General features: G+C 42.4%; 1 protein-coding gene across 4 annotated transcripts in view; it reads right to left on the reverse strand.

Annotated features, from left to right (window-relative positions):
- Positions 1 to 1,179: 1,179 nt before the first annotated feature.
- Positions 1,180 to 21,419, reverse strand: part of LOC109405858 (mucin-2) — a 34,619-nt gene continuing 14,379 nt past the window's right edge. For all 4 annotated transcript variants that reach the window (XM_062850665.1, XM_062850663.1, XM_062850664.1 and 1 more), the window contains 5 exons: positions 10,958 to 11,056; positions 10,480 to 10,899; positions 10,122 to 10,414; positions 9,709 to 10,052; positions 1,180 to 1,974 (listed from right to left, as the gene is read on the reverse strand). In XM_062850665.1, the coding sequence (XP_062706649.1) occupies positions 1,804 to 1,974; positions 9,709 to 10,052; positions 10,122 to 10,414; positions 10,480 to 10,899; positions 10,958 to 11,056 (1,327 nt within the window). In that variant the 3' untranslated portion in view covers positions 1,180 to 1,803. The remainder of the gene's footprint in view (positions 1,975 to 9,708; positions 10,053 to 10,121; positions 10,415 to 10,479; positions 10,900 to 10,957; positions 11,057 to 21,419) is intronic.

Raw genomic sequence — 21,419 nt, forward strand, 5'->3', positions numbered from 1 at the left:
ATACAACGTGGTACGTTTTTCTTCTCTATACAATACATTTTCGGTAAAGATACTAGTTTTTTCTTCTCGTCATGTTCTCTCTGGAACGTATCTTTCTCGTGGGTCCGATTTGTGTGACATTCAGTGAAAAAATAGTGTCTCTCTTTTGTTTTGTTTACGGATAAACTTCTCGCCTTCACTCGCTACTCTTATATCACTCTATAGTACAGGTATTGTTACACAAGAGAAAATCTTAACTATCGCGATAAAATATAAGGATCTTTTTTTAAGAAAGCAGAGGCAGTTTATTGAATTTGTGGCAAAAAATGAATGGAATGGACTTTGTCATGTGCTGGGGAAAAGTCGATATCTCAAGAAGTCAATCACTGTACGTTTTGTCTTAAAAGTATTTAAGTAAAAATAGAACTTTCTTGTGTGAAGGTGTGTTTAGCAGTGCAGAAAATATATGTGGGGATTCGAATGAATAAACCTTACCTATGTACAATAGATTGCTTTTTCTTTTAGTCTTACGATTAGAGATTTGTCCTAGCAACAGCTTTCTTTTTACTATAATTTATTGTCTAACTAGCTATAAATATATCACTATTCAATTTTAGTGTCTTCTTTCTTGTTTCCGAATCGTTTCACAAGTGTCTCGATCAAGTCTGCCCCAAAAACTGATTTCAATTGTGTGTAGAAAATTTACTACGTTACTTTTTCAGAATTCGGATTTCCATTACGAATTAAGCGTTAGAGTTACCAAGGTATGCAATCCATCATCGATCGTTTTTTTTTACAGTGAGTCGTGTCGAAAGGGGAACAAAATTTACAAAAAATGGGGTTTGAGATTTGTACAAAAAGTGAATTTGTAGGAAATTTCCATGGCGACGATGGATCCGGACACCTAGTTAACTTCGATTGACTTAATATTTGGAGTTTTTTCTTTGTAGAAACGAATTTTTATAGATGGGTGCAGCTTGTGGGCTCTTTTGACAGGGCAAACCCGTTGATATTTTTATGGCAATGTGCTACGTTTCACCACTTTAGGTTTGATGTTTGGGTCTGAATAGTAGGTCGAATAGTCTTATAGGTTACATATTTTCCGATGAGGATTCAGATTACACTATTGAGTGAGTATTTGTCATGTTTTGTTTCGCGGAACTCTCCTCTTATTTTGCGATAAATGATTTTTTTTAGAAAACGTATTTACAGGAAAACAACACTAGTAAAAATTATAAAAAAAACTTAAAGAGAATATAATATCAGAAGAACTCCACTTCAATCGCGGGTGATGAAGAATGAAGTTTTCGGGAAGAAGTCCCCGATGGTAGTTTTACGCAATAAATTACCAATCTTCATGAAGAGGTGGAAAAGTGAGTGCGAAGCTTTGTATTGATCGTTACTTAAGTCTAAACGCTTAACCTAAAGGCTTTCGTGAACAGTTTTTTCATCGTCATCGCTCGGAAATGGCCAGCTCTGGGATATCGCACCGCCCAACGTGTGAATAAATTCATACAAAAAGCTCATCGTTGAATTGCTTTTCTTTTAACCAACGTCCGGAGAAAAGAAAAGAATCAGCTAGACTTTTGAGAGGCTTCAATCGGTTCGATCGGTGGACCCCCCGGGAGCAGCATCTCGTCTGCGTGGCGCGCAATGACAACCGATTTTCTTGACTCGTTTTCTTCTCGCTCTAACAAATCCATATATAAAATTGTCTCTCTTATACACAAACAAAATAAAGTTTCATCTGGTGTTTTTTTTTTTGATTCGCGGGGTCGCAGGGTGTCTCAGTACAGATACAGAAGAAGGATGCACGTCTATGACTTAGTTCGTGTCGGCCACTTCGATGTCGTTATCGATCCGCGACGAGCGGATTCCGGTCTTGCCGGTCCACGGATAGATGTCGGGGCAGGGCTGGCACGTGCGCATGTAGCGGACGCCGGATTTGTGCCACAGGTTGCATACCTTCGGGTTGTTGCAGCGCTTGGGACGGTCCTGTGAGGGGAGGGAGAAATGGAATGTTAGTTAGTAAGGGCCGTTGATATAGAAAACAAGATTTAAATAGTTCCTAAAAACTGATACAGGTTAGGATTATCATGACATATTTCCTTATTTCTAACCGCATCTAAAAGGTATAAAATCCACACTACGGCACACCATGGCATACCATGGTAAATTATAGAACTTGTGAACCAGAAAGTATCGCGGATTATCATAGTGTACAACAGATTGCCATGGAATATCATGAAACACCATGAGCACCACGCATTACCGTGGAATTCTACTAGGTAAATGCCTATGCATAATGTAAAAAAATGAAATACCCCCGAATACCTACTATGAAGCATTACAGAATTGCGTACAGTACAATCAAACCTCCATATTGGTAGAATCAATTTAGGTAAAATCTATTTAGGTACCTCCATTTAAATAACGTTACCTAAATGCAATGTGATTATGTTCAGAGGAGTTCAGAGGAGTGCACAGTCTCATGCAACTATGTACTGACAAGTGGTAAGTTAAATCTTTGTTTTAAAACCTCTAAGTGCTCCTTTGAGTATAGATCATTAGATCTACAAGTGTAATTAGTCTGGCATATCTCGATTCCCCTCTAAAACCGCCAGAAACGTATATGAAACGCTTTTTAGCACCACTGAAATCTCCCTGAAGCTCCCTTGAAAGTATTGATTCAAACTGTATATTCAGAAAGTTTAGGCCCCGCAAACCCGCCTAAAACCACCTGTAACGCTCCTGAGGCTCTCCAAAATCCCAAAAAACGCCTATGTAATGCCTCTGAAATCCTACAAAAATCTTCCGAAGCTTCCTGAAATGCCCTCAAAATTTACCTAAAACTTCATCGGACCCTATGTAACGCACCTGACACCCTATGAAACCCTTGAAAACGTCTGCGTAACGCCTCCTAAACTCGCCTAAAATCTTCTGAAGCTTCTTGAAATACCTTCGAATTCCCCCTAGAACTCTCTTGGACCTGAGAACCTCAGAAACTTCCGAATACACCTATGTAACGCAAGCGTAACGCATCTTTTTTTTCTGTTCGGGTGAGCCACTGCGACCAGTATTTAGATCTTCTGTGGCATTACCCGTATCCTTAGTATTTAGTGCATGTCGTACTACTCCATTGTCATTGAGAGGCAATGAAGCATCGATTTCTGTACAGTTCCTGTTTTGTTATCCCAGAGGTGCAAGAAATAGATTGCGATGAAAAGGATTTAAATCCCAGTGAAAAAGCGCCCCTAATCAAACCCAAAACAAAACGGTGGTACTGATATTTATCCATGCATCGGAACTCTAGTCCCATCCATGTCTTGCTTCTAGTTTAGTCCCAGGACAACAAAGAAAACCCGGGACTTTAGGCTAGTTGCAAAACTCTGTCAAATTAGAGAATGTGTTCTGCAATAAGAATGCACGTGAGTCCTTGAATTACCAGAACTTAACAGTCCTTGATAGGTTAGTTCGCAGTTAGATACGTACAGCATGTTTGTTTTCCTAACATCAAGTGTAGTCTCGGGTGGGCAAAGCCCGATTCTTTAACTATCAGCAAGGCAGAGTAAATGCAATTTTAGAAACTGTCACCAGTAACAAGGACGTAACGCAACACATAAAGGAGATCTACCTACGTTACGGGCTCCGTTAAAGATCGAGCATATTTTAAACCCCCTCAACCATTCATCCATCAGCACGGGACGCCTGACACCTTGGATTGGGGTTCCCTGTTTAGTGGACTTTTACCCCCGGAACAGGTGGTACGTAGTGTTATTCTTAGCCAATTGAGACAACCGCTACCGACACTACACAGCTATCTAGGCTGATCGGGGAAAGAAGTTAATATTGATGATCAACTTCATACGGACCCGAAAAGCCCCTTATCGTAACGCCTCTGAAACCCACCATAACTCTTCTGAAGCTTTCTGAAATGCCTCAAAATCCCCTTAAAACTTCATCAGACCCCATGTAACGCATCTGAGACCCCCCAAAACACCATGAAGCCCCCATGCAACGCCTCAGACAACCAGTGGCGTTTAAGGAAGTCTCAGGGGCGCATCAAGAGATCTCAGGGGATTACAAGGAAGTTCCAGAGGGTCGCAGGGCCGTTTCAGGGACTTTTCCGAGGGTTTCAGGGCGTACCAGGTAATCCCAGGGCCATTTCAAGGGGGTGTCAGGGACGCTTCAAGAGCTCTCAGGGGGTCCCAGGGGCTCAGTGACAGCAGCAGAACCCGTGAAGCTGAAGGACCATTACTGACGCTCCATACACTAGGTGCCTCGCCGCCTTTTGCCGAAATTGGGAAAATCCCCTGTATTGGCTGCACTGTGCACAGGCCTGGTCCTCAGCCACCACAGGCTTAGGCGCGTCAATGGAAGAACGTCCTTTAGACACTAGTAAATAGGGGTATCCAGCTAGCCTAGTAGATAAGGCTATGAATCGCCAATCCGGAGACGGCGGGTTTGATTTTCGTTCTCGGCTTCCCTGGGCATAGTGTATCATTGTACTTGCCTCACAATATACAAATTCATGCAATGGCAGGCAAAGGAAGCCCTTAAATTAATAACTGTGGAAGTGCTCAAAGATCACTGAAGCGAGGCAGGCCAAGTTCCAGTGGGAACGAGCCACAAATAAGAAGATAGGGGGAAGCAGAATAACGAGCATGAGGGACGCTAGACCCAGGACAGGTGAGAGGGTGAGTGATAAGCTTGACAAGAGCGATACCGTCATCATTAGGAAAGACGAGTCTATGGAATCAGAGGTCTTGTAGGCGAGGAGGAGTGATGCCAAGCCTACGGGTATTGGAGCCGAAATACGCAGTACCTATTTAACGTTCTCGTACCAGCAAAATGATCTCCGAGCTCTAGAGGGATAAAACGCGTAAGGGCGACATCTGTAAGTATCTGGCGGAAGAGGTCCTTGAGCGTGTCGAGTTGAGTACTCTTACCGCGAAAGCGGCTCTATAGGTCAAAAACCTGGACAAGATCACGGATGCGGACGTCAAAGCACTATGGTAACAGTGCGAAGTACAGGTGGCCACCACTGTTGATCGACTACAGAAAGGCCCACCAGGGACCCAGGTGGCCTTGGTAAGATCCAATGTTGCACGAATCCTTCCAACTCAATGTGTTTGATCTGTTCCGGGGAATCTGAGAATAGCATACGGGAGGCCTAAAGGGCCTGGTTATGAATTGCATACTGCCTACCCTCCAGAAATGATTACAGATGAGTCCAAAACTGCAGCAATATGGACGACAGATAAAAAAAGCCAGTCTAGGACTTCGTTTGAACATCTACCGAGAGTTTCATGATCGCCAAAGTCAATGGGGTCATTTCCTGCAGTTGTTATGCTCCTCCACGGTGGCCGATAGCGCGGTTAACGCAACTACTCGTTTGTTTAACGGCGTAGCTGACAGGGCGATGGATGGTGGTAATAGCAGGTGACTTCAATACCTGGGTCGTGGAATGGGGAAGCCGTTTCTAACCAGCTAACTAACCAGCTGGGACATATCATCCCCGCCCCTCCTAACTGGCTAGGGACCAGCCGGCCAGACAAAGAGACCCTTGATCAGGAAAGAGAAAAAAAATCGAGAAACAATACTAAGCAAACCCGCTAGTGCGACAAGGGAAACGTTTTGGTCTTCAAGACTTTGTACGCCGATGCACTCAGGGCTATGAGAGGTGAAAATCGGCTCTCGTCACTGGGTGATTTGTGGTGCTGAAGAAGGAGGCGCTAGCCTTAGCGAGAAAATTCAGGTCAAATCGCATCGGCCACTCAGATCGCCGAAGTATGCAGGTCACACAGTTCACAGCCCACATTTCATTCTAGATTTGCTACCCAGCGCACTGGTAGGATAGAGGCCCTGATGGATTCATGGATGGAGATTTCAACGCCGCGGCGGTTAAAAGGAACCACTACTTGACCAACACAATACCACGGCCTAGTTGAACGTGGATGTCTCCAATCTAGGCGATAAAAATACTTGTAGGAGCAATGAATAACTCATCATCGATGTGACCTTTTAACCCCGATTCTAAACCTTAACTCAGACAGGAGGATTGACGTTGGCTACGCGCACAGTGACCATCTGGCAATCTGGTACAGGGTTGAATATGTAGGAAAACGGCCACATCCGAAGATCATCGATAGCCATAGATAGCGGATGGCTGACTTCGCGTCGACATTTGTGGAGCAATTGCTCGAGGGAAACACCGAAGGCATGATTCCCCTATCGAGTGTCAACATGATTTCTACACAGGAACAGTCGCCGAATAGTGTTCTAGTTAGTAATGACTCTAAATCACCGTTGTCCGTGCATCCTGCCTAGGAGCAACGTTTCCGTGTCACGATGCATGACCATATGCTCCCGTGCCCTATGGCCAACCGGCCAAAGCCATGTTGGCCCGGTGACAAATGAGGAGGTCGCTTAACCCTTTGAAGCCGGAATTTTTCCAAGCGTTCTTCTGGAGATTTTTCTACGTTTTTCTGCAGTTTTGGTATTCAATAGTATAAAAACGGTAAAATATTATGCGGAATTTTTTTTCTGGGCATCCAAGGTCATCCAAACTATTCTTGAGTTTAGATCCTTAAGTCTATGGCTGTAACGGTAACTTCTTTCATTATACAAATCTGCGATTTGTAATCTATCATGTCCAGCAAGTCTTCTGAAAGGTAAATAGACAATATCAGATCAGTCGGGATATCCTAGGTCATCCAAACTGTTCTTGAGTTTAGATCCAAAAGTCTATGGGTGTAACGGTAACTGATTTCATTATACCAAGCTGCGATTTGTAATCTATCATGTCCAGCAAGTCTGTTTTTATCAACTAAGCTTCATAACAGTAAGGAGCCCATAATATCCCAAAAATATATACCTAACAACGCGTATTGTTACTCTAAATGCTTTGGTAAGTACAGTGGATTATGTAACACCTTTTTTTTGTCTGTATTAACGAGATCTTTAACCCTAGGCTAGTTCATCTCGGGACCCACGCTTTACTTCCCTTCCGAAGGAAGAACTCACATTATGTGAGTATGTCGGGAGTGGGATTCGATCCCAGGTCCTCAGCGTGATAGTTTTGTGTTCTAACCACCACCCCAGGTCCGCTCCACATGTAACACCTTAACGTAGTGGCAAAAGCTCGCAAGTGTAGACCTGAAGCTATGGTCTCCGGAGTAGCGATGTTGATCTGGAACATCTCAAAACTATCATTACAGATTACAGTCTAAAGTTCATTGTAAGACTAACTACTGTTACTATCAAGAGCTAAACTTCAGGATAGTTTGGACGATCATCAATGTCCCAAAGGTTCATAAAAATATATGATAGACTTCAGATTGCTCCAGTAACTGCGGTTGATTATGTAGCGTTTCTCAGTAGAACAGATATGGATACTGTTACGAGTGTAGACCTGAAGTCCAAGGTAGTTTAGCTGACCTGGAACATCTCTATAGCGTCTATAAATGACATTGTAAATGTCAAGAGCTTCACGGATCCCAGTAGCTTATGCAAGGCTATTAATTGTAGCGGAAAAACATAAAATTAGTTTTGTAGATTTGAAGGACTTCACTACAGGGCAGTTTGGAACACCTAGAACGTCCCAGAATATAAAACACCTTTTGACTTGACGAAGACTAAATGGATACATATAAACGAAACCCACATCCACGTTCAGCTTTTAGAACAACTGGTATGTTAATTATTTCGTTTTTCCAAATTTCATGGTGTTCAGGATGTTCTAGGTTTTTAATGAAGTCCCAAATACAAATATCCCAATTTTTCCCTAATAGAGGACTCAATTTGCAACAACTTTGCCGAAGACAGTATTCTGTTTTATCGAATGGGTGAATTTATATAGCCGTTCCTATGTTGGAGTTATATATGACCCCTCCGGCTCCAAAGGGTTAAGGAGCACGTGGCACCGGGTCCAGATGGTATTCTGACAGTTGCTATAAAAGCAACTATCGATGCTCGCCTTGACACGTTCAGGATGACTATGCAGATGTGCCTGGATAGAACCAAATCTACGGAGACCTGAGGACAAAGATCGGTTCTACTGCCCAAACACAGGAAGCCGCCAGGTGACCCATACAGCCCAATTCGTCTACTAGACACCACCGGGAAGCTGTTCAAGTGGGTTATTCTGTCGAGGCTGACGGTCTGTTCCGAGAGGTCATATCACTCTGGCTTCTCAGATGACTAGTTTGGCTTGTAGAAAGGACGACTGCCGGTGGACGCTATCAAGTCAGTGACCAAAATGGCCGAGGATGTGCTTCAAAAGAAGCGAAGAGGAATCCGCTACTGCGTGGTTGTCACATGAACGTTAAAAACGCGTTCAACAGATCGGCTACCACGAAGTACCGGAAAACCTTCGTCGGACACTAGGAGCTACTTCCAGAACAGATTTCTCCTTCACTTCACCGAGGAAGGAGAAAGGAGCTACAACATCACCGCAGGGGTACCTCAGGGACAATTCTGGGCCCGGTATGAGAGAATGCGGAGTACGATGGCGTTATGAGGCTCATGCTACCACCAGGCGTGTCGGTGGTATATTGCAGGTCAATTGAAGGTGGAGTTGACAGCGACACAATCAATCAGCTGGATTGAAGGATCACAAAACGGAGGTGTTGGTGGTGAACAATCGCGATTATAGAGAAGTAGGTGAGCTCCAGGAAACAATAACGGACTCATCTAAAAACTGAGGTAATTATTGTGAATAACTGGAAGTCGGAGAAGCAGGTGGTGATTAGGGCAAGCGATTGCACCCCACAGTTTTAGTGGTACTGTTCCCGATAATGTCCTGATGATGGCTTCCGTTGAACGACTATCACCTAAATCATCTCGGAACTACAGATGGCTTGTGCACTAATGGAGTAACTAGGTCAGTCGTAAAGTGGTCTCATGGTTTGGAAGCCGACTATGCAGGTCATACCGGTGGTCTGTGGTTGAATTCCACCCTTCTATCGGATAGTGAGCCGCGCGGAAGACTTCATTATATGTCCGTAACGGCATGGGTTTCCAAGTAGGGTTCAGGATAGGTGGAGAACAACCACAACCTCTCTCCGCCCGGCACATCCTTCTGCGGTGTAATCAAATAGTGCCTTACTTGCGGTGACGTTAAATAGTGGTGCATGCAGTAACAATTCTAGATATTGTCAATGCATCGGTAATGCAGGCGTGGTGTTGAACATGCCCCGTCATCCGTGAACTCAGTGGTGAGGCCGCTTAGGAAGCTGGCAATACGCCCCCCTCTTTGAAGCAATAATTTCTTTTGACACAGGAGAGACATTGGTAGACATTGGCTTGGCGCATTGGGTACGATTTAGGGTAGGTCGGAGATGTAGTGTCTTCTCCTCTGACATCGGAGGAGATTCCAGTCCTCCACTTTATGAGCTTTTTCTCAGGTGTCTGTCGAGAAGCTTCACCCCCTTCCCTCTAATTGTTTAGAGGAGAAGAAAAAATCAATACTTCAATGAGCTGGTCAAGTAATGCGAATGTCGGAAGAATGCATTTCATAAACAATATTTAGCAGAGAATTATGTAGATGTCGACAACTGGATGCCCCATGCGTTTGGGGGAAGTAGAGGGACATCACCGAAAACCGACAAACACAGAGTTTACTACACGCTAGGTGCTGTCCTTTCTTAGAACATTGTAAAAAATCTTGTTCAAGTAATAGATCATTTGACCGTAACTTTCAACAATAAAGTGTGCTGAACCACTTACCGAATAGTTGCACTGGAACGGCTGGAACGAGTTGACGCGGGACAGCGGAGTCGGATCGCGGACCCACTGCAGGGCCTGCCAGTTGGTGATGATCCAGACGTCCTTCATGGCGTTGATCGTGTCCAGGAACTGTATGAAGCCCTCCTTATGGTGCGGCTGCGTGAACCAGGCTGCGTGATAGTACAATCCGAACGGTGCCCGGTTGGTGGTGTAGTGCCGTTCGAAGTTCTTCATGATCATCTTGTAGACACCGTCGGCGTCCGGCGGATTCGAGCAGGCGTCACCCATCGAGCAGCGGCCTCCGTTCAGGTCCTGCCACATCACCATAGGAACTTCCCAAACACCTGTGAGTAAGAAGGATATGTGATGATCATTGAGTTCTACTTTTCAAGATGTTAAGTTTGGACACTCACCTGGATAACTCTTGGTCGGACAGGGCGGAATCATACAGTCGTGGAAGATCTTGTAATCCAGCGTGTAGGGCCAGCTAGGCGGACGGTTCTCGTAGACCGGCATCGATGAGTCGTACGTGAAGTTGAAGTCGTGCAGCATCTTGAACATCTTGTTGCCACCGATGGATAGGAAGGGAGCGCGCATACCGCGGACATCCTCAAGCTTAACGCCACCGTACGCGGAAAGGATCTCCCGCTGTCCGGCGATTTCACGGGCCCACTTCTTCGGCGAGAACGCCTCACCGAAGCTGTGACTGTAGAATAAAGCACAATTAATACCATCTACTCCGAAATTCGAGAACCTGTCCAAAACACTTACGAAACAGTGTGGGATGCCATCTCGTGTCCATCGGCGTACAGGTTCTGCACCTGGCTGTAGTCGGTCCACTCGTGCGACACGTAGAAGGTGGCTGAAATGGGGCAACCGTTCGGGTTGACACGTCCGCGCTCGAACAGGTCCTGGTAGAGCTGTTTGTTCAGATCGTTGACGGAGTCGTCGAAGGTCAGCAGCACAATCTGGGGCACATGCTCGACGGGCAGCTCTCCGGGGACGTCCTTTCCGCCGCAGTAGCAATCCGGCAGCAGGCACACGTCCTTGCGGCACTTGGCAGCAGTCTTGTCCGGGGTCGGCTGTGGGTATAGAGGTTCGGGGCGGCTCGGGGGATAGCGGTAGATGTCGATGAACTCCTGCGCCTTCGAAACGATGTTCTGTGCGGGCTTCAGCGTCGGGCGAGCACGTCTACGAACGAGAAATTGTGAGGTTATAAGGGGGTCTCGAAAGTGGGCGTTCATCTTACGGTGGATGGGTTCCTCGGTTGGCGGAGACAGTCGACTGAGTATCGGTGATGTACTGCTGGTTTCCGCGGTTACGGTTGCTGTTGCTGTTACTGCTTCCTCTACAAGATCGCGAGAATAAGGTTGAACGATACACGATGGGAAATAGAGAACAAAAACGTCAATTAGTAGAATTCCATTCCCGGTGTTCCTCATAACTCGTTTCCAAGCTTTTTTTTCAACAACATCTACTGCAGAATTAGTACGAAGCGTATATCGTATGCGGATGAGATTACACACTGGGACCACTGTGGATCAGCTACGGCTACGGCATGAGAGAGGCCTGCTACCAATCACTTACAGCGAAGAAGGCCGGCGGTGCATGAGCTTGCAGGTTAGAGCTAATAAGCTGGCAAAGGAGCGTAAGTAGGTATATCTACGTAAAGAGTTTAGGCATTAGAAGGCACGGTGGTAATGGTGGTGAGTATACTATATAGGTCAGAGTTGTGGCATGGAACGAAGCCGATGCTTGATGTGGTCGATCCAAATCGATGTCGATGTTATCGTCGAATTCCTAATTGCTACTGAACTGAGTTGCTATAAGGTTACGAACGATTACAGAGTTAACAAAGACTAGATAACTACTGTCTTTGGAGGTGCACGATTCGAAGGAATAGTAAGAGAGCGCAGGGTTGCACGTGGAAGTGAGAAGGATGGGTGAGTCAAAACAGGATAGGTCATTGAGGTGGGGTGGGATATTCCGAGGATCTATGAGATGGTGAGGTTAAGTATGTTTTCAGTGTAGCGTGGAGTAGTGTTGTTGGTGTCTGGCGGGTTGGAACTGTAAAAGGATGCAGTGTAGCAGGAAACCGACGGGTTTTTGGAAAATTGTTCAATTTAGGAGGTGATGCTATTTGCCAGCCAGCCGCACAAACTAGATGAGTTACGAAAGTGTAGAACAAGAGGTACTAAAAGGTATTATGAAGAAGTTCGCTTGATGTGAGAAAGCGGTTATGTCTGTGGGACAGTTTCCGTTGTGTTTCCTAGTTTTTCGGTACAGTTTGGCGACAGAACTGCCGGAAAATTGTGTCTTCGGGTGCAAGTACGATACTTTGAAGGCCTTCAATCTACAGATGAGTTTCCTCAGTTGCTGAGGGTTGGCTAGTGGTGCTTGTGATACTACGTGATGGTTTCCAATAGGGTTAGATGCTTACGGATGGTTTGCTTATCGGATAGGATCTGGAACTGACTAGAGCTTACAGATTTGAATCGGTCAGACATGTGAACACGAATTTCATCAAATTTACGGGTTGAAATTGTTTTTTTTTTCAATGGTAAAACGGAGTACATATTATTAGCTTTTCTTTATGTTAGCGATTTTCAGCCCAATGAAGTTCAATTCACGTGTATTCTGAAATGAATCACATTTATTCGGACAATTAATGACGGAATAGTCCAGAGTTCCACTTACAAATGTAAGGGTTCTCTTTCACGGAGAATTGTTTTTAAAATTTGTCAAAGATTTCCTCTATAAATTCTTTTTGGCGGAGACGAATTATAGTGTTATTTATAGTATAAACTCTATTAAAAATTATTGTAGAAATCCTTTGATGAGTTCCTAATGAATTTTTTTTATTCATATTAGACCAAAATTATGAACGATTTGTACAAGACTTATTTTGCAGAACTCTTTAAATTCCCTCATGATCTATTATAATTTTCCGGCAAATTCTTCAAGGAGTCACTGGATTTTGCCAGGAAGTCTGCCATACATTAATCAAGAAAAATAATCTTCTCAGTTCGACCATATTTCTCTAAAAAATCGAGCCTAAATTCTTCAAAAAAAAAATAAATAAATAAACGTGTTGTTTTACCGTTTAATGGAAACACATTTTACAACTTGTTTATGTTTAATTGTCAGGGTTTACTGCAGACAGAGAATCCATGCCATGTGCTTTTTGACCGATGTTTATTTGGCACCATTTTGTGACTCAAGCTTTAGTAGATGTTTCAGGTGCATACTCTTTTTCAGGGATTTTCATCTCGTTCATTTGGGTACCCACCAATGAATTGCTTCTTGTCTGATTGATTCTGTACAAACATAGGGAAACACTCACTCAATACATAGCGTTTTTCTCACTTACACACACTCATAAACAACTTCGCTTTTCCCACAGTCAAGTAAATTCTCTTCACTTCTATTGTGTGCTTTGTTGTTTTTCTGAGTACAATCAAACCTCCATTTAGGTAGGATCCATTTAGGTAAAATCTATTTAGGTCCCTCCATTTAGGTAACGTTACCAAAATGGAATTTAATTGTGTTCAAATCAGTTGGAGTACTTAAGATTAGGTATAAGTTTGGTTGAAGTGTTGAAAAGTGTCAGTATCCAGCGTCATTTCCAGCTGAAATTGAGATAAGCGACCATCCTTCCATCATTCAATTGCTATAAGCTCCAGCATTGAAGACGTCAAACTCGACATCAACCTATCATTCACCTGTTTTTATTTTAGCCATAGACCCAACATACGATAAAAATTGACCCGACTTTGACCCGACATTCAATGTTTTTTCAGTCTGGCGGAATTTTACAGGGCTTTTCGTGTTTCGTGCCCAGCTAGTCATTTTAATGACAATTCTGATCTAAGACCCTCCAGAACCCCCGAAAACGCCCCTGAAGCCCCTCCCCTCCTGAAACCCATCCCCTCCTCGAACCCATCCCCTCCTGAAACTCTTTGAAAGCCATCAGAAACTCCGCATGACCTCCTTTAAATCTCCTAGTAACTCTCCCTTCTTAAACTTCTTTGCAACCTTGTACTCCATTTAGGTAATAAACTGAATCCATTTAGGTAAAAATTCTATTTAGGCTGTCCCGACTCATTACCTAAATAGAGGTTTTGGTGTAATGAGCGAATAAAAAAAAAAGTTTGCTGAATACTATTGAAAGCTAACAAAGCTATAATAGGCGTTTGAGAAGAGTAACTCGAAGAGAGAGTGGTGTCATGCTCCAAATTTAACAAATCACTAGCTCGTTTGGATCGAAAATGTTTGTGGATTTGATAGATGATCGATGTTATAGATGGGAAATCTATTTCTGAATCGACTGAAACGTTTCGGTTTAGCACGGTGAACCTGTTAATGCTTTTTGATTTAATCGGCTGAATGCGTTTCGTTGATTGGGAGTATAGGCGTTATTTTGTTTATCCATCGCTGATCCTTTGACCCTTCTCAGTGCTTGAAACGTTAAGCGGTTTTTTTTCGAACGAAGCAAAATTTATCCTTCTTTGGCCGGCGCTTATCAACTCAATGCAGTAGCTATGTGTCTTCATTGGCTGACATACGGCTGAAGCAAATGGGAGCAGGAGTAATACAATTTATTGCAGATTGTGAGGAACAATGGTCCAATGGCGTGTGGTTTCTGAATCATTCTCTTTGCCAGTATATACTGTAATGATTATCCCCAAAACCCAATATAACAGTGCAGAAGTCATAACCTAAAATTAAAAAGGTTATAGGGTAAATGTACCAATAGTGGTGCTATTAGTAGCTCCTTGTAGAAAAATAATTGAATAAAATTGATAATACCACAAAATAAAAAGCCTGAAAACGTTAATCGGTAGTTTTTCACTTAAATTTGCTAGGAAAAATGTAAAAACCATTATTTATTACAGTTTTTGCTAATAAATCACTTGCACCAACTATAGGTACACGGTTCCTATTATGGAGGTACAATTTAACATTAGTTCCTATAGTGGCGCATCCCATTGAATTCTTATGGGACCCACCACTATTGGAACACTACCACCACTATAGGTGCAAAGGAGCCACAAATTTAAGGAAAATAATTGTTTAAAATAGGTTTTTCGGCAAATCTCGAACACAAAATTGAATTAATGTCATTAATTAGTTATGATGCATCTATTAAAAATGTCATGTGCAAGTTTTTTGTTTGAAATAGTGCTAAATTGGCACTACCACCACTATTGGTACTACCTCCACTAAGGGAGCTTTTACCCTAACAGTCACGTCCAAAATTCCCTTTTTACAAGTTTTGAGCAATAAACAAAAATCAACTGAATCATTTATGTACCTATGCTCTCATTCACCTTAGCAAGGGAGCATGAGCCATCTCCAGTCAGTCTGCTGTGAAGCCAACCGACTGATGAGGAACAGCGACCGCAGTTGGCTCGGTTTTTAGCTCCCTTCGTGTGTTCGTTCGAAGTGGTGGCTGGCGCTGATAACTGTTCGTATTTCAGGCCAAACATGTCTAAAGGTCCTATCTGCAGAAGAGAGGCTCTCTTTGGTTTCCCTTTCTTTCGTTAATATCTCAGCTGTTTATGTGTATGATGATTGTCTCCTTGCATTGAACAATAGTCAAAACAATCGTCTTTTGATTTGTACTACAAAAATAGTTGAAAAGTGTACCATTACATTGCAATAATTCAAAGAGAAAGTGAACGAAGAGAGCCTCTCAAATGCAGATAGGACCTATTGAAATGTTTGGCCTGATTTTTCATATTCACTCAGATTCAAGCACTGGAGCACATTCTCTCTTGCATTATGTTCATTTTTGTTCCGGCACTGTGGCACTGTGATGTACTTAATACAATAATGACTTAAATGTTGGTGAGGCTTCAATATTTGATCATTGGATCAGGTTTCTGACTGATCGTATCTCTCCGAAGTGGTCCTTCCCGTTGTTGTCAGCAACACAGCGCACTAGATGCGAAACAGTTGCGACACTTGTGGCCAAAAAAAATGGTAATTTTTGATTGAATGTCTGTCTTGATTCCCAGGATGCTTTTCAATACTGGCTGTGCAAGCACTAGATTAGATTAGATTAGAATGTCTGTCTTGATTCCAACCGGATAGACAATATTTTATATGAAGCAGTCACCCCATTCCATTGGATTATATTTTCATTGCTTCCGTCCGAAGCTTTTTGGGTTTTTGTCTGAAAATTTCGCGATTTCTGATCAAAGTTCTCACCGCTTCCATTTGCAGTTTTTAGAGTTTTACCCAGGCCCGGATTAAGGATTGTGGGGGCCCGGGCCCGAGCGGATGTGGAGGCCCCTCGGAGAGATGACCAAAAATGTTTTTCCTTATTTTCGAACAGTACTTGAGCAATATGAGAAAAATAATGCTAATGTTAGCAATCAAAAAAGTTTTTGTGGGGGACCCTAAAATGCGGGGGCTCGGGGCCGCCCCCCTTAAATCCGGGCCTGCTTTTACCTAAACTACAGTTCTTCTGATGGCGGCTTTCACAGATACTACTCGAAGCTCCCAGAACTAACATTTTTATATATTCTTTACAAACCTTTTAAAACTTTGGACAGAAACATCCTGGACTTCTCTATGAGTATTCAAGGCTAAAGTGCTCAGAGTTTCTATTCGAATTTTCTCAGTTTTCAGACCCAATGTCTGCAGCTTCAAGGGCAGCTTTGTGCTTTTTTGTCCAAATCATTTTGAGCATTTGTTTGATATTTTCATAGCTGAAGTTTTCCGAGTATTTTTGTCTGAAAACATTCAGATTTTGAACCTTTTTGATAATGCTAATCATACTTTCAGTCTCCCCCAGGGTTCATGTCTTAGCCCCCTTCTTTACAATTTTTATGTTAGAGACATAGATGATTGTCTCATGGAAAATTGCACGTTAAGACAGCTTGCGGATGACTGTGTTGTTTCTATAACGGGATCAATAGCAGTCGATCTGCAAGGACCACTACAGGATACTTTGGACAATTTGTCTACTTGGGCTCTCAAGCTGGGTATCGAATTCTCTCCGGAGAAAACTGAGATGGTTGTCTTTTCTAAAAAACACAAACCGGCAAAGTTTCCGCTCCATCTGATGGGTAAGACAATCACTCATAGCATGTCTTCTCAATATCTCGGCGTCTGGTTCGACTCCAACTACACCTGGGGGAAGCACATTGTGTATCTGATACAGAAATGCCAAAAGTGAATCAACTTTATGCGAATTATTACCGGAACATGGTGGGGAGCACATCCGGAAGATCTGATCAGGCTGTACCAAACAACCATTCTGTCGGTTTTAGAATACGGTAGCTTCTGTTTTCAATCCGCGGCGAAAACACACTTGCTGAAGCTTCAACGGGTTCAGTACCGTTGTCTTCGGATCGCGTTAGGTTGCATGAACTCAACTCACACTATGAGTTTAGAGGTACTCGCTGGTGTACAGCCTCTGACAGACCGCTTTGCGGAGTTATCGTTCCGGTTCCTCATCCGATGCGAGGTTGTGAATCCATTGGTCATAGAAAATTTCGAAAAGCTGCTCGAACAGAACCCTCAAACTCGTTTTATGAGTGTGTACTACTGGTACATGACGCTGGAGGTAAGCCCATCTCCGGTTAACACCAATCGTGACAACTTCTCAGACTTTGACAGCTCCTCTGTGGATTTTGATCTCTCTATGAAGGAGGAGATCACCGGTATTCCGGTATCTTTTCGTTCCGTAGGTATTCCACAGATCTTTGCAAGTAAGTTCGGGCATGTTAGCGGGGACAGACAGTTCTTCACAGACGGTTCGAAAACCGATGATTCGAGTGGTTTCGGTGTCTACAACGAATTTCATAGCGCCACCTACATGCTTCAAAAGCCATGTTCGGTATACATTGCTGAGTTAGCGGCTATATACTACACCTTAGAGTACATTCGCACTCTTCCACCTGAGCACTACTTCATTTTTACCGACAGTCTTAGCTCTCTGGAGGCTGTTCGGTCAATGAAACCGATGAAGCACTCACCGTACTTCCTGAATGGAATACGCCAAGTCTTGAGTGCTTTGTCCAAACGCTCATACATCATCACCATAGCTTGGGTCCCTTCACATTGCTCAATTCCGGGCAATGAGAAAGCGGACTCTCTGGCTAAGGTGGGCGCTAGCGGAGGCGATATTTACGAGCGTCAAATCGCCTTCGACGAATTTTTTGCATTGGCCCGTCAGGAGACCTTGATCAGCTGGCAACACAAATGGAGAGATGGAGAGATGGGTAGATGGTTGCACTCCATCATTCCACAGGTGTCGAAGAAGCCATGGTTCAAAGGGTTGGATTTAGGCCGCGATTTCATTCGTGTAATGTGTCGGCTGATGTCCAACCACTATTTGTTGAATGCACATACCTTCCGTATTGGGCTCTCAGAAAGCAATCTCTGTGTCTGTGGCGTGGCTTACCAGGATATCGAACATGTCGTGTGGGGATGCGATGAGTATCGTGAGGTCAGATCTGAGCTGCATGAAATTCTCCGGGTCCGAGGAAAACAACAGAAACCCGTTAGAGAAGTGTTGGCAGGACTTGATTTGGAATACATGAACCTGATTTACCAGTTTTTGAAACGTGTTGATGTAAGAGTTTGATGTAGTACGTTCCTTGTTTTCGTTGTCTGCCTTTTGGTTTTGTTGTTCGACCCTGTCTGTCGTCGCCTCACTTCCGTTTGTCCTCTTCTTGTCGTTGTCTACCAATAAAGTCCTTTCTTTTTGGTTCCGTTACAGATATGGACAATTTGTCCCATCAATGTTTTTAGTATAAGTTAGCAAATAATTTAGTTTTAAACCCATAAACCCGTCCTTCCCAATTTTATTTTTTTTTTCAATCCTTAACCTCGAAACAGCCGCGAGTACTTCGGCTTCCCAAACTAACATAGTCTTAAGGCAGTAATAAATTGTAAAATGTAAAATCAATGTAAAAACAAAAGATTTCGGCTCAGTTATGCCCATGTGGCGCCCGAGCCTTCCAAATAAACGAATAAGTAAAAAAAAAAAAAATCATACTTTCAGTGCTCCTGCAAAAAAAAAACTCTTGTAGCTTCCGTCTGAAGAATTCAGAATTTTTTTGAAGGTCCCTTCCTGTGAAGGATCCAACGGGGAAACTTTCAAAGTTTATTTTTGTTCAAACATTCAGAGCTTACATGTAACAAGGTTTTAAAAATAGTGTCCGAAGTTTTCGGAGGAGCAATAGTCCGAAGCTTTTAGATCTTTTGCTTGAAGTTATAAGAGTTTCTTTTCAAAACTTTTGAAACCTCTGAACAGAGCTTCTAGTGCTTTCTTGAAAAGCTATCAGAGCTTTCGCTCAAAGCTTCCAGAACTTCACTTTGAAGTTTCCACAATTTTTAATGTTTTTTGAAGTGGAAACTTTCAATGCTGCTGTTTGAAATATTCAAAATTTCTAGAAGTTCTTAGGCTTATTTTGTAAAAAATTTCAGAGCTTCTGTCGGAAGCTTTCAGAGCTTTTGTTTGAAGCTTTCAAAGTTTGTATATGCAATGGTTGACTCTATGACATTTCTGTGAATTCCTTTACCCCGAATGACCCCGAATATTTTTATTCTCTATAACAAATTTTCTAGCTGGGTTGATAAAGTTTCGTTCTGTCTTTTAGAGAACCGAAACAGTATATTCAAATCTTGGGACGCTTTGTACAAATCTTCGACCAATATAATTGAAAGAACAGTCAAAAGCCAAACGAAGGTAAATATCTATATTATGCTATTGGTTTCAGATCATTCGACTTAAGAATAATAAAAGAAGGAGAAATCTCTGATAAAAGTATTACCAATTGCTACGCTAATAATTTCCTTGAAAGAATGACTAGAAAGAATAGCCTATGTTGGAAAGAAGGTTACATATCTGATGATCACATTAGCAGTTGGAATGCCAAAAAGTTCCTCAGTAGTAAGGCTAGATATCGAAAGATAAGGAGTAGTGCTTTCAAATAAGGAAAAATAATTGTTGTTTTGTTGGGAAATCTAAGAGTTCTGAAGAACCAAAATTGAGCCAATTGTATGGAGATCACTTTTTTTGTGCTTCGTCCCGAAAGTGATATGCTCAAAGAAGAAAACTCTGTATTTTCAACAGAGTTCCAATCATTTGGAGAACCGTTAATTACTCCAGATAGGATTGCGCATAAATCATTCTGGGTAATGGGTCATTCGGGGTAATGGAAGTCGGGGACATGTCCTAAAGCCGCTCGGGATAAAAATTTCGTTAATAAAGATAAACAAAAAAAGATTCTTTTTGAAATTTTCAGCCCAAGAAACAGAACTATTTGAATATCAGTTTGTTAAGCTAAAGTTAGCTTAAAAGTGATTTTTTCCACTCTTGTACAGCTTAAATGTTTGTTGGCAGAGACTGAAGCTTTTGGAGCATCTGTTTGAAATTTCCAGAGTTTCTGTTAGAAGCTTCCTGGTTTCCTTTGTATGATCAGCAGTTGAAGCTTTAAATGTTTATTTCTGCTCGCATTATTCTGAACCTTTAAAGCTGTCTGAAGTTTCCGAAGCAATAGTCTGAAGGTTATAGATCTTTTGCAAAAAGTTTTCTGAATTTCTATCCGAAGCTTTTGTCTGAAGCTTCTAGATGTTTCATCTAAAGCTTTCGGAGTATTCGTCCAAAGTTTATAACACTGTGGAAGCTTCAACTTTTAAAGTTTAGTTTTTATTCGGAGCCTTCATTTTAAACTTCCACAGATTTTGCAGGAAATTTACAAAATTTTGCGGTAGACGTTTCCAGGCAACTTTCTTAAAGTTTTGGGTCTTTTGTCGGAAGTTGTCAGGCTTCTGTGCGACTCTACCACATTCTATTTTTTCTTATCGAGTGCTTCAGGAGCTGCCAAATGATGTTCTCAAAGCTTAAGCCTTCAGTGTTTTTTTATCTGCAGCATTCAGAACTTTCGTATGAAGTCTTTAGATTTTTTTATCTGTATTAAGGATATTTTTGGCCCTAGGCTGGTTCATCTCGGGACCCACGCTTTACTTCCCTTCCGAAGGAAAAACTCACATTTTGTGAGTTTATCGGGAGTGGAATTCGATCCCAGGTCCTCGGCGTGATAGTCAAGTGTTTTAACCATCACACCAGATCCGGTCCACCGTCTTTAGAATTTACAGATGTAGCTTTTTGAAGCTTTTCCACATGAAACGTTCGGAGATTTAGTCTGAAGTTTCTTCCTCCTTCACTTTGAGAGATCTACTGTTGATGTTTTTTTTTTCATCAAATTATTTTCATCTCCTAGCAATTCCCTTGTGTTTCTTCGGTTATTCCTTGTTCTCGGAGTCCCTCACAGTCCTTTAGCAACTACTGCCGCAATTTTTTTGGAATATTCCTCCACAATCACATAGAAATTCCTTTAACATCTTTTGAGAATTCTCTCGGTATTGTTCTTCTTTCAATGTGTTCAGAAATTCGTTTGGAAATTGCTCGTAAGGTGTTAAGGTATTACAGTGAAAGAATCACCGATTAAAAAAAAACAAATAAATAAAAAAAGGAGGAAGGAACTGCTGTGAGAATTGCCAGTGGAATTTCTCAATTCATTTCCTAAAAGATTTGCCGAAATATTTAGTTAACAAAGACGTAGTTTAAGGAAGAATTTTCGCAGGAATTATGAAAAGAATTGTTGATAGAATAACTGGATATTAAAAAAAATAATTCTTGGATAATTCATAAAAAAAATTGATGATGATACTCCCATAGAAATGTGAAG

Source organism: Aedes albopictus, chromosome 2, assembly GCF_035046485.1.
Source record: "Aedes albopictus strain Foshan chromosome 2, AalbF5, whole genome shotgun sequence".
Classification (NCBI taxonomy): domain Eukaryota; kingdom Metazoa; phylum Arthropoda; class Insecta; order Diptera; family Culicidae; genus Aedes; species Aedes albopictus.